Source organism: Lithobates pipiens, unplaced genomic scaffold (assembly GCF_037356315.1).
Source record: "Lithobates pipiens isolate NorthernLeopardFrog02 unplaced genomic scaffold, aLitPip1_a1.2 Scaffold_16, whole genome shotgun sequence".
Lineage (NCBI taxonomy): Eukaryota > Metazoa > Chordata > Amphibia > Anura > Ranidae > Lithobates > Lithobates pipiens.
In genome coordinates, this window is record NW_027507748.1 from 217,184,067 (window position 1) to 217,199,769 (window position 15,703).

Consider the following 15,703-nt stretch of genomic DNA (forward strand, 5'->3'; position numbering starts at 1 on the left):
CACCTTTAATAATAAACACCTTCATTTACAAATTGCATTTTGTGTTTACTTGTGTTGTCCTTGACTATTGTTTAAATTGGTTTGATGTTCCGAAACACTTAAGTGTGACAAACATGCAAAGGAACAGGAAATGAGGAAGGGGTAAACACTTTTTCACACCAATATAATAATATATATATATATATATATATATATATATATATATATATATATATATATATATATATATATATATACACACACACACATACACACACACACATCTCAATACCATAAAATTCCTGCCCAGAGTTCAGCATTAAGGTAACAAGCAAATAAATTCAAGCATCAATGACAAAAACACTAGTATATACACACAGTATCTCACAAAAGTTTTTGTACATATTTGATTATATCTTCATGTGACAACAAATTACACTTTGCTACAATGTAAAGTAGTGAATGTACAGCTTGTATAACAGTGTAAACTTGCTGTCCCCTCAAAATAACTCACAGCCATTAATGTCTAAATTGCTGGCAACAAAGGCGAGTACACCCCTAAATAAAATTTTCCAAATTGAGCCCAAAGTGTAAATATTTTGTGTGGCCACCATTATTTTCCAGCACTGCCTTTACCCTCTTGGGTCATGGAGTTCACCAGAGCGCTCATCCACTCCTCCATGACAACATCAGAGCTGGAGGAGGTTAGAGACCTTTTCAATTTGAGGATGCTCCTACAGATGTGCAATAGTGTTTAGGGCTAGAGGCATGCTTGGCCAGTACATCACCTTTACACTCAGCTTCTTTAGCAAGGCAGTGGATGACTGAGGTGTGTTTAGGGTCGTTCTGTTGGAATATTGCCTTGCAGCCCAGTCTCCGAAGATAAAGGATCATGCTCTGCTTCAGCATGTCACAGTACATGTTGGCATTCATGGTTCCCTCAATGTACTGTAGCTCCCCAGTGTCGGTAGCGTTCATGCAGCTCCACACCATGGACACTCCCACCACATTGCTTGACTGTAGGCAAGACACTTGTCTTTGTACTACTCATTTGGTTGGTGCCACACATGCTTGACGCCATCTGAACTAAATAAGTTTCTTGGCCTCATCAGACCACAGATTGTGCATAATCTTTAGAAGAGGCTTCCTTCTGGGACAACCACCATGCAGACCAATTTGATCCAGCGTGCGGTGTATGGTCTGAGCACTGATAGGCTGACACCCCCCCCCCCCCCACCCCTTCAACCTCTGCAGCAATGCTGACAGCACTCATGTCTATTTCCCAAAGACAACCTCTGGATGACGCATATGCACTCAACTTCTTTGTTTGACCATGGCGAGGCCTGTTCTGAGTGGAACCTGTCCTGTTAAACCATTGTTTGGTCTTTTCCACCATGCTGCAGCTCAGTTTCAGGGTCTTGGCAATCTTCCTCTAGCCTAGGCCATCTTTATGTAGAGCATCAATTCTTTTTTTTCAGATCCTCAGAGTTCTTTGCCATGAGGTGCCATGTTGAACTTCCAGTGACCAGTAAGAGCGCGACAGCACCAAATTTAACACACTTGATCCCCATTCACACCTGAGACCTCATAACACTAAGGAGTCACATGACACAGAGGAGGGAAAATGTCCAAATTGCCACTTGTTTAGACATTAATGGCTGTGTGTTGAGTTATTTTAAGCGGACAGCAAGTTTACACCGTTATACAAGCTGTACATTCACTACTTTATATTGTAGCAAAGTGTCATTTCTTCAGTGCTGTCACATGAAAAGATGATATAAAATAATTACAAAAATGTGAGGGGTGTACTCACTTTTGAGATAGATCTATATAATGTGTATCGACTTGCAAAAGTTTGGCGAGTTCCTTAGTCTTCATGGCAGTGTTTGGTTAGTGGTGCATATTGCTTAGGTGTTGCAGCCTCTGGGGCCTTTCAAAAAAGGTGTGTATATATAATGACAGATCATGTGCCGCTGAGATTGCACACAGGTGGACATAATTTCACTAATTATGTGACTTCTGATGGTAATTGGTTGCACCAGAGCTTTTTATGGGCTTTATAACAAAAGAGGGTGAATATATATGCACATGCCAATTATCAGCTTTTTTATTTTTGAAAAATAGTTTTACATTTTGAGTTTCACACACATTGATGAGCAAACTCAGCACAGATTATGTTAACAATAAATTACTTCAATTCCCCAGCAAAAATGTATTGCTGCTTTATTAAATTAATTGAAAATTTTGTTCCTTGAAGTAAAACACTGGAAGATCAAGGAAGTTGGAAGTACAAGATACATGGGTCAAAACTTAGTACGCACCTTGGGGACCATACTGGCCTCCCTGAGGTCCATAGCTCCCCATAGAGTTTTGATAGGGCCCCATCCCAGCATGTATCTGCTGTGCCCCCGTAGACTGGCGTGGGGAAAGTGCTGGACCAGGCTGTGGGGATCCGTACTGAGGTATTTGTGCATTCCTCTGCATGTACCCTATTAAAAACAAGCATTATAAATAAACAGAGCTGAATGGTTTAAAAAATTCACCATCACCTTTTCTACATATAACTTATTCTTACCTCTCTCTTGCCCAAGCCCAGCCTGGTTCATTGTAGGGTGAATTAAACCATCTGACTGTCCACTAGGAGGACGTGGAGGCATCTGTGTTCCTGATAATTACAATATTTAAAATAAAATAAGCACTCATAACACACCAGAAATTTTGACCTGAGAATTTAAGACAACCGCAATGGAGATAAAATTATTGACAAACGTCAAAATCAGTTTTCAACAGGAGGCAACTACATTTATGACAAACATGGAAAAAGCCCAAAAAAAAAAAAAAAAAAAAATGATTCCTTACCTGGAACAGATGTTGGGGAGAGTGGACCAGATCGAGATGGTGCAACACTGGCTGGAGAGCCTACTGGAGAGGGTGAAGGTCCTCTAATACCAGGAAGGTGGGGTGACGTATGAGGAGAGAATGGAGACTGGGCTGGGTTGCTTTGCTCGCCCTGACTGCTGGAAATTCCTGAAGTGCTGACACCTGGACTAAGAGCACCCTCAGCACCCATAGGGAGATCATCAATGGAACCAGAGAGATCCTGGGGAAGAAAAACACAAAATCAAGACTTAAAAAGGCACATAAAAAAGGTGCTGCTCACAGATATATTTCTTTTCAAATCAATGAACAAACTTATGACCCAGCTAGGAGGTAACAATTTTACCATTAAGGACCAATTGTCACTCAGAAAATATGTACTAAGAATATTAAATAGATGGAAAAACCTTGCTACACATTCAACAACTCCCTAACACTAAGCTGCCTTCTGCTCGCCTCCACGTTTTCCAGAAGTACATTTAATTTGTCAAACACCTGTTCAAATGCTGAGCTGCTTACACTAGCTTCAAGTCCAACCTTCAATGCTTAGCAGCCTTAAACTGTTGTGTCACTACAGAGTACGTCTAGGCCAGGGCTCGACAATTCCCAGGCGCCAAATCGCCGTTGCGACTAGAAATTGTGCCCTGGCGCCTGGGTTTTTGTCACTGACAGGTGCCTCTGTTGCTCTGTGTCTGGTGCCTCCAGACACAGAGCACTGCACTGGTAGTCGGGATGGAGCAGGAAGAGAGCAGCTCAGCAACCTCTGACATCTTCCTCCCTTCTCCCCACACTGTTGGCAGAGCAGCGCCGCAGTGTGTGAAACTGTGTGTAGAGAGGAGCTGTCAAAATTGAGGCCGAATGTTGGGGTGGGCGGGACCCTGCTTTCCAACACCAGCCAATGGGATAGGATCTGGACAGGCCGATGTGTATGTGGCCCCTCCCCTTTCTTAAGCAGCCCAATCATTGGCTGGCTAGCTGCCGGGTCCCGCCCACCCCCTGGTGCCGCCCACCTCTGACATCACGCTGAATGTGTCAGCTCCTCTCTCCATACAGTTTCACACAGTGCAGCACTGCAGGGAGCATTCAGTTTCACAGTTACACTATCAGCTGTGAAACCTGCCATTGCTGCCAGTTAGTGCCACCTGCCAGTGCCAGTTAGTGCCACCTGCCAGTGCCAGTTAGTGCCACCTGCCAGTGCCAGTTAGTGCCACCTGCCAGTGCCAGTTAGTGCCACCTGCCAGTGCCAGTTAGTGCCACCTGCCAGTGCCAGTTAGTGCCACCTGCCAGTGCCAGTTAGTGCCACCTGCCAGTGCCAGTTAGTGCCACCTGCCAGTGCCAGTTAGTGCCACCTGCCAGTGCAAGTTAGTGCCACCTGCCAGTGCCAGTTAGTGCCACCTGCCAGTGCCAGTTAGTGCCACCTGCCAGTGCCAGTTAGTGCCACCTGCCAGTGCCACCTGCCAGTGCCAAGCAGTGCCACCTGCCAGTTATGCCTCCTGCCAATGCTGTCCATCAATGCCACCTGCCAGTTGCCATTAGTGGCACCTCAGTGCTGCCTATTGGTGGCCATCAATGCCACCTGCCAGTGCCCATCAGTTCCAACCTCAATGCCACCACATCAGTGCCCATTAGTGCAGCCTATCAAAGCACATCAGTGAAGGAGAAAAAAAAAAAATCTTATTTGCAAAATCTTATAAACAAAACAAAAGTTGATTTTTTTTTTTTTTTTTTTAAATATGGTCTTTTTCTCTTGGCATCAGGCATGAGCAATTCTTATTGTCCGATGCCCCAGACATGCAGTTCTGGGCGCTGGGCAGAGGATTTAAATAACTGGCTCCTAATTTTTTCAGCTGGCTCCTAGATTCTAAGCAAATTTGTCAAGCCCTGGTCTAGGCTATAACACATGCATGTACATAGCTGTACACAAAATGCATTTTAGATCTTCTACTAAAACCTTCATATGGGGGGGGGGGGGGGGGGGGGGGGCTATGTCAATTTTTACAAGTGGGGAAAAAAAGGTGGGGCCTGTAAGAGCTGTAAGATGTGATAAAACATGCACATTGCCACCTCCTGCGCATCACTACAGCCCAAAACACCCACCCATTTAAGCTGCCCATAGACTGTTCAGAAGGAACAAGTTTAAACACATGTTGGGCAGGCTGAATGTAGCCAAGCCTGCAAGGGGCTGTCATAGCAGCTAGCAATATTCACTGTTCTGGCAGGCATGGCGTCCCCCAGTGGGAAGTGCGTACATGTAAAACAGTGACTGTGCTACACATTATATTGCCGCGAACTTCAGAGTGAGCAATAATTCAAGGGTCAAGATATTTTTGTCCTTTTAAAAGGCGCGCACAGGTTTGAGGTCTGACACATTTAATATCCATTTACTCTACACTACCTTATATTTTTTTTTATTTAAAAAAATGGATCGTATGCAATAAAATTTTAGTACTTTTTTTCTAGAAATTATAGGATTTGATAAACCATGGCGCAAATATCATGCAACAAAGTTATTATACAAGGCTTCAGCTTTCAGAAAATGTATTATGTTCTGGGTTAAGTCATTTTATAGCCAAAAATGTAAATTGTGTGTAAAAATGAAAATATGCTCGAGGAGAATAAGTGGTTAACACCAGATCAGGATCAGCCTGCAGAGGTGATTGGGCAGCTGCCTGAAAGCTGACAGTTGGCTGAGAAAGTACATACACTCCTGGTTGCTGTAGTATCCAAGAATGTGTGTAAATGCCACAGTTGCCACTAACCAGCTTTAAGGCTGGGTTCACATTGCAGCGATGCGGGAACACCGCAAACCTGGAGGGTTCCCGCATCGCATGCCACCAGGCAGCAGTTCACACTGCCCTATGCGAACTGCTGGGAGTGTCAGTGAAATGTTAAAGAGGAAGTAAACCCTTCCAAACAACTTGGACCTATAGGTAAGCCTAGATTAAGGCTTACCTGTAGGTCCAAGCAATATCTCCTAAACCTATATGGTTTAGGAGATATTTGCCCGAAAATGGGCACCGCTGTCTGCGGCGCGCAGGCGCACTAAATGCGGCAAATCCAAGAATGGATTTGCCAAATTTGTCGACTCCCTGCGCATGCGCGGGAGTGACGTCATCGCGGCTTCGCCGTATGACAGCGGCGGAGCTGCGAGGCGCGACTCCGAGCGCATGCGCGGGAGTGACGTCATCGCGGTTGCGCCGCTGTGATTCGTCGGAGCTGCGAGACGCCACAAGCAACATGGATGCGGCGGACTACAGGGGACAGCGGCGACTTCGCTGGCTCCTGTGTCAGGTAAGTGACACATAATGAGCTACTATGCGATGCATAGTAGTCCATTATGCTTTACCTTTGCAGGGAAAAAAAGAGGAAGTAAACCCATCAGGGTTTACTTCCTCTTTAATGACACCCCCAGATCAGTTCGCATATCACAGTGCGATCTGCAAACTCGGACAGGAATCGGATCGCATGGTGTGAACACCCATGCGATCCGATTCTGCTGCGGACCAAAAAAAAAAAAAAAAAAAAAAAAAAAGGGTCCTGTGCGAGTTTGGGGCGAGTGCGATGCGAATTCAGCCATACTATCTGTATGGCTGAACTCGCATCGCACAGAGATCGGATGTGATTTGCATTGCGGTGTGAATCACATCCGGTTCTCTTAGCCGCAGCAGTGTGAACCCAGCCTAAAAGTAAATGTTAGCCGCAATTATTTTCCTGTGTGTGTTCAAATATTAAAGTCCATAATTTTCATGTACTTCTTCCATTTCCAAGTACCCGGTTGTTCCTGCCAGTCACCTTTCTTCCTGGTTATAAACTGACTACACACAGCACAAAAGCTGATCTGTGTTAGTCTGGTCAGTTTTCATACTTGGCAGGTCATTCAGAGGTACAGGACACTGCAGACACAGCTTGCTACCATGGCACCCAATCAATCACAGCTTGCCTTTGGTACACACCCCCTCCCAATCACAGCTTGTTGCATAAGCATGCCCCCTGCATATTGCCGCAGGCTGAACAGACTATAGAGTACAGGTAAACTATAGGCCTGTAGTGTTCTGTAACCCTACCCTCGCACTTAAAAAAAAAAAAAAAAAAAAAAAAATTATGGTCGTGACCATTTCTCGTATCCAATGGTATCTAATAAATGTTAAACTGTGCATTAACAGGTCAAACAAACTTTTTATCCTTGAAAAAGGGTTAGAAAAATCATTTCTGAAACTAAAGCCCCCACAGTCAGCTCTGGTCAGAGCAATGTTTTGCGAGCTTAGTATACAGTGGGGATCGAAAGTTTGGGCATCCCAGGCAAATTTGGATGGTAACTTGATGCCATCTGTGAAAAGCTGAAGTTAAAGAGAGGATGGCTTCTACAATGGATAATGATCCTAAACACACCTCAAAAACCACGGGGGATTACATCAAGAGGCGTAAACTGAACGACATGGCCTTCACAATCGCCGGACCTCAACATTATTGAAAATCTATGGATAGACCTTAAAAGAGCAGTGCGTGACAGACAGCCCAGAAATCTCAAAGAACTGGAACACTTTTGTAAGGAAGAATGGGCAAAGATACCTCAAACAAGAATTGAAAGACTCTTGGCTGGCTACAAAAAGCGTTTACAAGCTGTGATACTTGCCAAAGGGGGCAGTACAAGATATTAACTCTGCAGGGTGCCCAAACTTTTGCAGACGCCATTTTTTGTTTTCTGTAATTCTGAAAGTGTAAATGATGGAAATAAAATCTAACTTTTTTGACATATTATAAGAATGTCTAATCTGTAATTTGATGCCATTTGGAGATCTTTCCATGGCTTCGTTATGCACATTAATACACATTTTTACCTGGGGTGCCCAAACTTTCGATCCCCACTGTAGCACTCTCCCCTGCTAGCTGTTGTGTTCTGACAGGGACACGGGGACGCTCCTCGCTAGAACACACTGATCAGAGCAGTCATTGGCTGAGAGCGCTAAAACTGAAGTCAGTCAACTGCTGGTTTTTTAGCATGCTCGCCTGAAAGAAGTCTGAGAGACTGACACACGCGGACCGAATGTCGGACTGTTCTTTTAGAACCAGCCAATGTCTCCTGAAATTTGGTGCGTGTGTACCAGGCTTAAGGCCAACCACACACAGTTCAATTCGGCTCAGCAGGAACCAGCCGAGAATCTAACAGTTAATTGGCAGGCTAAATGTACCAAGTTGACCGATCAACTTGGTTACACAACCAGCCCGCCGGACAAAAACAATTGCAGATTCCCATCAACATTGTGTTGATATGGGGGGGGGGGAAACCTGTATTTGCAGGAAATAGATTTGTATTGTATATATGGTCCGCCTTTATAACTATTAGAAAGTGTCAAAAACGGTTGTTCTCAACTACTTTAAGTCAGTGACAGCAATATGGTTAAACACGATAATTTTATACATGTAAAAGGACTAGGATGAGACCTTAGGCTAGGTCAAAAGGTTAGGGCACCCAGTTGGGTGCACAGCGGTTTTTCATTTGCATAAAATCAGTACTTTGTAATTATTTTCCATCATTACTAGTTAAATAAAAAATAAAATCATGTTTCTCTCAGCACACATGTTCAAAGATGTAGAAATATCCTAAATGCTGAGTTTTTTTTCCCCCAGGAAAATATACTTGATGAGTACACGGTACAAGTACATTTGTTAAGATGGAGAATTAAAAAAATACTCCCAAAAAGGCACTCATGGATCTTACAGAGGACGAAGATCAAATACCAGCAGTATTTTTATTCTCAATGTTTTGATGAAGCTCAATCCAGCTTTCTCAAGAAATGGTTCCCAGCGCCTAAAATTTCTATAATTATAAACTGGTAACCTATAAATGCTTTTAAAGCTGTCACCTATAGAGATTCTTTAGTTTATTGCAATTTCCTGGGCTTGAAAAATATTAAATCTCGACATGTATGGCATTTACTTGACAGCCCCATCTTTCATATTTTAACAAAATGCATTTGTGTACTTATTCCTGAAAATGGAGTTTGAATGGCTGCACAAATATCACAAACAAAAAAAATTGCAACAGCCACCATTTTATTCTCCAAGCCTCCGCATTAAGAAAATAAAATTTTCAGGGGTTCCAAGAAATTTTCTTCCTATCTGGAAGAGGCCAGAGGTCACCTCCCAGTAGTTCGAGTAGGTCTGTGTACAAGGTTGATCCAGGCCAGTCTGGTGCAATGAGAATCACCAGTTTCATCTCTTGCTGGCAAGGCAGAATTCACAGTGGTAAGTCATAGTCACCGGAAAGGCTTAGGATTAGGCTGAACCATAACCAGAGAATTCTCAAAGAATCCAAAGCCACTAGAATTCTTAAAGCATCCAAAGCCATTGCTAGAAGATTCTTGGTTTTGGTCACAGAAATTTTTTGTTGAATTAAGGAGGCCAAGACCATTAAAAAAAGAAAAGGGCCAATTCTCCTTGATCAAGGCAGTGACAGGTGAGGTAACCTATCTTCTGTTTGTCCACTTGAATGACTGATGCAGGCCCAGCTGTGGCATTGTCAGATTGCACCCCAACTGGGTGTTGTTGCAGAAGGGGTGGTCCAGTGGTGGAGAGCCATCCTTATTGCTCAGAGCTTCAGGCTGTTGATGGGGAATTTGGCTTCCTCTAATCAGCATGTTCTCTCCGATTTGTAAAGGACTGAACACCAGCCTGAAAGACTGGAATCGGTTTTCACCTGGTGGGAGAATCTTACTGTCAAAGCAGGGTTGGAGATCCAAAACTAGGGAATGCCTGGCCTGCCTGGCCAGAAGCATAGGAAGGTCAAGAAAAGATGCATGCTTGTTCCATGCCAACAAGATGTATTGGAGGGGTCTCAAATTAAATTGGGTGAATGAGAACAGCCTTGCAGGCAGCCACTGAAAGACCCAGAACTCTCATGAAGTATCTTGCATAGTCTGGAGTGTGAGTCTTGAGTGTGAAGTTTTGTTTATTAGGAAGACTTGTTTGGGCCAGGTCTAAAATTAGGCCCAAGCATTCCAGGCAAAGAAAAGGTTGGATTTTTGGAAGTCAATCACCTAACAAAGCCTGAAGCATCTGAATTGTCCTGTGGATGTTTGCAGATAGCAGGGAGACCAGTCCTTCAGAAGGTGGTTTTCAAGATGACCTGTGACCTGGATGTCCTGAATTCTTAGAAGAGCAAGAGGAGGAAATTTGTTAATATTTCCAGAGTAAAGAATAAGCCAAAGGGCAGTACAACAAACTGGAAATGGTCTCTTACTACAAAGAGCACGAAGCACAGATCGGATAGAGAAATGGGAATATGCAGGTAGACATCCTGGCGGTCTACAGATGGGCAACTGACCTTGCAGATTTAATGCAAAATATATTATTATTTAGGAATTCTAGGTCTAGGACAGGACAAATACCCCATCAGGTTGTGGTACTTTAAACAGTTTTGAATCTGTCCTCTGGGAGGTGCTGGCACAAATCCCTGGGACAAGAGATGGCTCAGAACATTCTGCAAATCTGAATGCAGCTTGTCAGATTTGAGAGAAGTAAAACTATTATGTACCCCTTTAAAAACAGATTGAAAGGTTCAAAGGACATCTGTGACTCTGCAATAGGCAAACAGGGAGAGGACTCTTTCACTGGGAAGAGACTTGAAGGAAAACTTGGCTGACCAAGTCTTAAGACCAAAAAGAAAGGGCCAAACTTAGGCTTAGACATTGAAGTTTTGGTATAGTTGAGCTCCCTGTATTTTGAGGAGGCAAAGGCCCCCAATGAAGGGGATTTCTTTTCCCAACTCTCCACTAGGGAAGCAGCTTTTTTCCTGTGATTTTTGCCAAGTGCTTAACCTAAAAGACATGTGTGCAAGGCCAAACAGCAGATGCAGAGAAAGATGGGGAACTCTTCAGCGGCCCCCTAACACTGCCGCCTTATAATCCCTTCTATGACTCTCCTAGAGCTGGCATATACAACTCAGGAAGAGACAGCGACGTTGGAGGAGCATGGGGTTTTTGAGCCCTGGACAAAGATAGTTGTAATAAAGGCCATTAGTTGTGTGAGGAATTGTGGCATAGTTGCAGCAAAGTCAAGAATCAGATGCAAATACCGAAATGTAAAATAAGAGTTCTGCTTCAGTGCAAGGGAAGCGTTCTGACTTTGTTGACTGTCGTGTGGGCCTTCCACAGAGCACATTTGTCTGAGCTTCTGTCACAGCTTTCTTTCACTGCTATGAGTGAGGGTATTTCCCTGTGGAGTATGGTGCGTGTCTGAAGAGTACACTGTAACCTGTATGCGGATGGTCCTGTAATGAAGTTCTCATGGCAAAAGGACGGGAGGATGTGCCCAAGCACCTTATAAGGGGCTCTAGGCAAAAGTGGTGGTAAAATGAGCGACCTGTAGTGTGGTCAAACAAATGGTAATCCACCCAAGACTAAGCTGAGTGGTTGAATTCTAGAGACAGGTTTAAAAATTTGCAGAAAAAAAAAAAAAACAAGGATAAAAATTCCAAAATGGTCCAGTTTCCTGATTGGTATATATATGATAGGTATATGAATGCATACTGAACAGAACTGTGGGATTATAGCAGTTACAGATGAAAGGGAACCCCATCTCAAACATCGCTGTTCCCTACATAGGGTTGAAGCTTTGCCCGTATTAGTGGGCATAACCCCTGAATCATTGTTAGGGTATGAGTTCCATAGGAGTTAGAGCTGCACAATTAATCATCAAGAATCGTTATCATGATCCTGACTAAAGTGTTTCACTATTCTTTCTATGCAAAGAATTCTCTCCACTCCCATCTCCAAGCCACAGCCATCAAAAGAAAAGAAGAGAAAAACTGGGCAGTCTGCCAAGATTCAAAACATTCTTTATCAGTTGAACTTAACTATAAACATTGTAACAATTTGTCAATGGAATAGACTGTACATGAAAAAAAAAAAGTTTAACCACTTAAACGCTAAACCCTTTTCTGACATTTGTTAGTTTCGAGTTTTATATTATAGTGTGTATATGTTTGGGGGTACCAAGTAGTTTTCTAGCAAAAAAAAGATTTTAACTCGAAACTAACAAATGTCAGAAAAGGGTTTAGCGTTTAAGTGGTTAAACTTTGAAAGTTTGAAAGTGGCGCCGCTGAGATAAACAGAGCCGGTCCTGTGCATCTCAGCTCTTCTTGTTGTCCCGCTCTATGATGGACATGACACAGGTCCAATGGCGGGTCTGGGCGTGACTGAGTGGAGCCGAGTGCCGCCCCCATATACATACACAACCGAGTGTACTCAGCTAGGCTCACATAGCTGCGCTCACAGTAACGCCCAGTCCCTGTGTTATGTCCATCATAGGGCGGGACTGGGCGTGACTGAGCGGAACTAGCCGAGGATAGCAGAGTACACTTGGCTATGTATAGATATCAGCGGCGCTCGCTCCTCCGCTCACAATCAGCGTATAACACGCACCCACGATTTCCCCCTGATTTTAAGGGGGGGGGAGTGCGTGATAAAATAAAATTATATATATATATATATATATATATATATATATATATATATATATATATATATATATATATATATATATATATATATATATATATATATAATTTTATTTTAAGACACACTAGAGAATAAAATGGTGGTTGTTGTAATATGTCACACTGTATTTACGCAGCGGTCTTTCAAATGCAATTTTTTTTGTATAATGTGAAAGATTTTACATCACGAGAATCGTGAATTTTATTCTAAGCAAAAAAATCTGGATTCTCATTTTGGTCAGAATTGTGCAGCTCTAATAGGAATTGACTAGTGGCCTTGACCTGTATAGCACCCTGTGGCCAACACGTTGCACCAAATGCCGAGATGAGCAGTCATGCAGGATCCAGTGCCTGAACCAACATTACAAGCTGCCCCCAAATAGTGGGGTTTGGATTCTGGTACAGTGCCCAAGATTCTACGGAGATCGTACCAATTTAGATGCATGTCTTCTATTATTGCATTAGACAACCGTAAGGAATTCATTAGCATTGAAAAAAATAAAATAAAAAATAAAAAACACCTTATGACACTAGCAAAAACCCAAGGACTCTGAGTGAGGTAGCGTTGATTATAAGGGAGACACCCAGGGGACCTGTGTGTGGACAAGCTTTAAAAATTCTGAAAGGTACTAATCTATAACCAAGGGTCTTTGAATATTAAGCTTGTGCTGTACAATTAAAATAGAACTCAAAAGGCACAACTTATTTTTCAGTTTGGTGTAAGGGAGGGTTATAATTCCTGTTGGTTTTATTTATGCCATCTGTGTCCCATTGAGATTTCTCTTCACTCCCTGTCCTACAGGAAGTAAGGAAATCCTGGCGTGTCAACAGAACAAGTGTCCCCATTTGATGATTTCCCCACTTTGCCTGTTCTGCAGACAACCTAAAATTAGTTTTTTACATTTATATGACAAAGAATGTGAATCTTCTCAGGGAGGTGGGGGGCGCGCACAGACAGTGATACAAACATGACACATTCTAATCTTCTCCACTCTATTCAAAACAAATTATATTTTAAGATAACACCGTAAAAACAAAATTTCATGAAAAAGATTACAGGGCTATGGGTATGGCTTGTTGATCGATATCCTTTAGTGTCACAAAGTATTTTACTCACTGGAAGGCTAGAAGGTCGTGGCTGCATCCCCATACTAAGTTCATCTTGTCCTTTGCTGGAACCCATAGACGGAGTTGATGAAGCCTGGGATGTAAAGGAATCCTGAGAGAGCTCCTAGCAAAGAACACAAATATTAGTTAAAAGCCAAAGTTTACAAACAAAATAACCCAACCTTTATAAATATAACAAAGCGGTACTCCCGTGCTATCACGTTAAACATAATTGATTGCTACAAATACTGATAAGCAAATCTATAGCTAAAAATGACAATGTTCCGCTGTCAAGCGTCAAAAAAAAAAAAAAATAAATAAAATATATATATATATATATATATATATATATATATATATATATATATATATATATATATATATATATATATATAATTTTTTTTTTTTTTTTTTTTTTTTTTTGACGCTTGACAGCGGAACACACACACACGTGTATTTTTTAATTGATATGAATATAGACTGGGTGATGCAAGATAAATGGTGTAATATACAATAAAATTACATAATTGTGCACATACAATAGATGCTCATAAGATAAAACAAGCAAATATTCATTACTTCTAAAGTGTACACAAATAAGGTGCAGAGATTAATAACAAATAAATAGGGAAAAAAATCCAAGTGAATACAATGTTAAGCCAAATGTGCAGCTACAACTAGGTGCTCCGATTCTTCTGCATTCCAAAACAGTGAATAAACGTGATTGGTGTCTCCTCTTATAGTATTTAATGACAGTCCTCATAAGCCTCTCATCTTACTGCAGTAAGGCAACAGTATTAGATGCAGCAAACTCTCGTAAGGGATCCTTATGCCTCCACCCAGTGGCGTAACTAGAACCTTCAGGGCCCCGATGCAAGAAACCATGAAGGGCCCCCCTGAACCCCAGCCAGGGCCCTTCCCTTCCGAGTCCGGCGGTGGAGCTCCAGGGCGTGGTCACAGGTATGACCTTTGTGAGCCCTGTAGTTCCACCACTGGCATCAGTTTTTTTTAATTTTTAGGTGCCCCATTGGGGGACTGTCCCTAGGCAGGATGGGGTCCCTGTCCCCAGAAGAGATGAGGTCCTTTTCTCCAGGGCACATGAAGTTACTGCCCCCAGGTGAGAAAGGGTCCCTGTCCCCAGGGGGAGATGGAGGGGGTATGTAATGGTGTGTGGGGGATGGGGACCTCTCACTCACCATGACCAAGCTGTAGGCCGCGGACTCATCCATGTTGGCCTGGGCTCCATCCAGTGTGCTGGACGGGCGATCAGCATATCTCCCAGAAAGACCTTTCATCATCGGGGGAGGACGGGGGCTGGCAGACAAGTCTGCAGTGTCCTCTGGGGGGCTCTCATAGGGCTGCACTGCATCTGTGTGCTTAATGTTTGTTTACCCGGGAGAAGTATGCACTGCAGTGTGGGCCGGACTCAGGGGGGGGGGGGCGGGACTCTGGCTGGGAAGAACAGACATCGGACTGAGCGGCAATGCATGGAGCAGGAGAGGGGTACTCTGAGGAGCCGGCCGAGGACACAGGTCACGCGGGAATGCACAACTAAAGAGCAGCCAGTGCCATAGTCGAGCATGGAGCTCTGCTAGTCACCCTCCACCTTCAGCCACCCGTGTGCATGGTGCACTGGTACCCCTAGCTGCCTATGCTGCTGCCGGCCATATGTAGAGGGGGCTGCATGGGCCCCCTGCATCACAGGGCCTGGTTGCGGTCGTGACTGCTGCACACCCTATAGTTACGCCCCTGCCTCTGAAGAGCTCTCTGTAATGGGCGCAGACTGGATGGAGGATAATGCCTCCTCCAAAAAGATCTTAGGGTTCCACCTAATATCTTCCATTAAAGCGATGTATAAACAAAGGGGGCACCTGATAGTGTGATATAGTTTCCCAAAATGTTATTTATAAAAACAGCGTGGTTTTTACGCACATTACAAACAGTAAAACAAGGACTGCAATCCATAAGTGGCAAGCTTCATACTCGTAAGTCACGTACGATCTGTCGATCAATCCTGACATGCATCGTCACGCTCACATGGAGATAAGTGTCAGAATGGAGCAAGATAAACCGAAAGTGCAGCTCGTGGATTGCATGCCTTGTTTACCGTTTTAATGTAAAGCCTGGTTCGCACTGGTATGACATGAGTCATTTCTGTAAATGTGGCTTTCCCTTGCGACTTGAAGTCCGACATCCATTTAACTTCAATGAACGGAGATCAGACATTGACCCTGACAATACCAG

The 15,703-nt window shown here is 43.4% G+C and overlaps 1 protein-coding gene across 4 annotated transcripts in view; it reads right to left on the bottom strand.

Annotated features, from left to right (window-relative positions):
* The window catches only part of ARID1A (AT-rich interaction domain 1A), a 154,527-nt gene that overhangs the window by 47,918 nt on the left and 90,906 nt on the right, over positions 1-15,703 (bottom strand). For all 4 annotated transcript variants that reach the window (XM_077481037.1, XM_077481036.1, XM_077481039.1 and 1 more), the window contains exons 4-7: positions 13,470-13,583; positions 2,839-3,079; positions 2,555-2,644; positions 2,301-2,468 (exon numbers count right to left, since the gene is read on the bottom strand). In XM_077481037.1, coding sequence (XP_077337163.1) covers positions 2,301-2,468; positions 2,555-2,644; positions 2,839-3,079; positions 13,470-13,583 — 613 coding nt within the window. The remainder of the gene's footprint in view (positions 1-2,300; positions 2,469-2,554; positions 2,645-2,838; positions 3,080-13,469; positions 13,584-15,703) is intronic.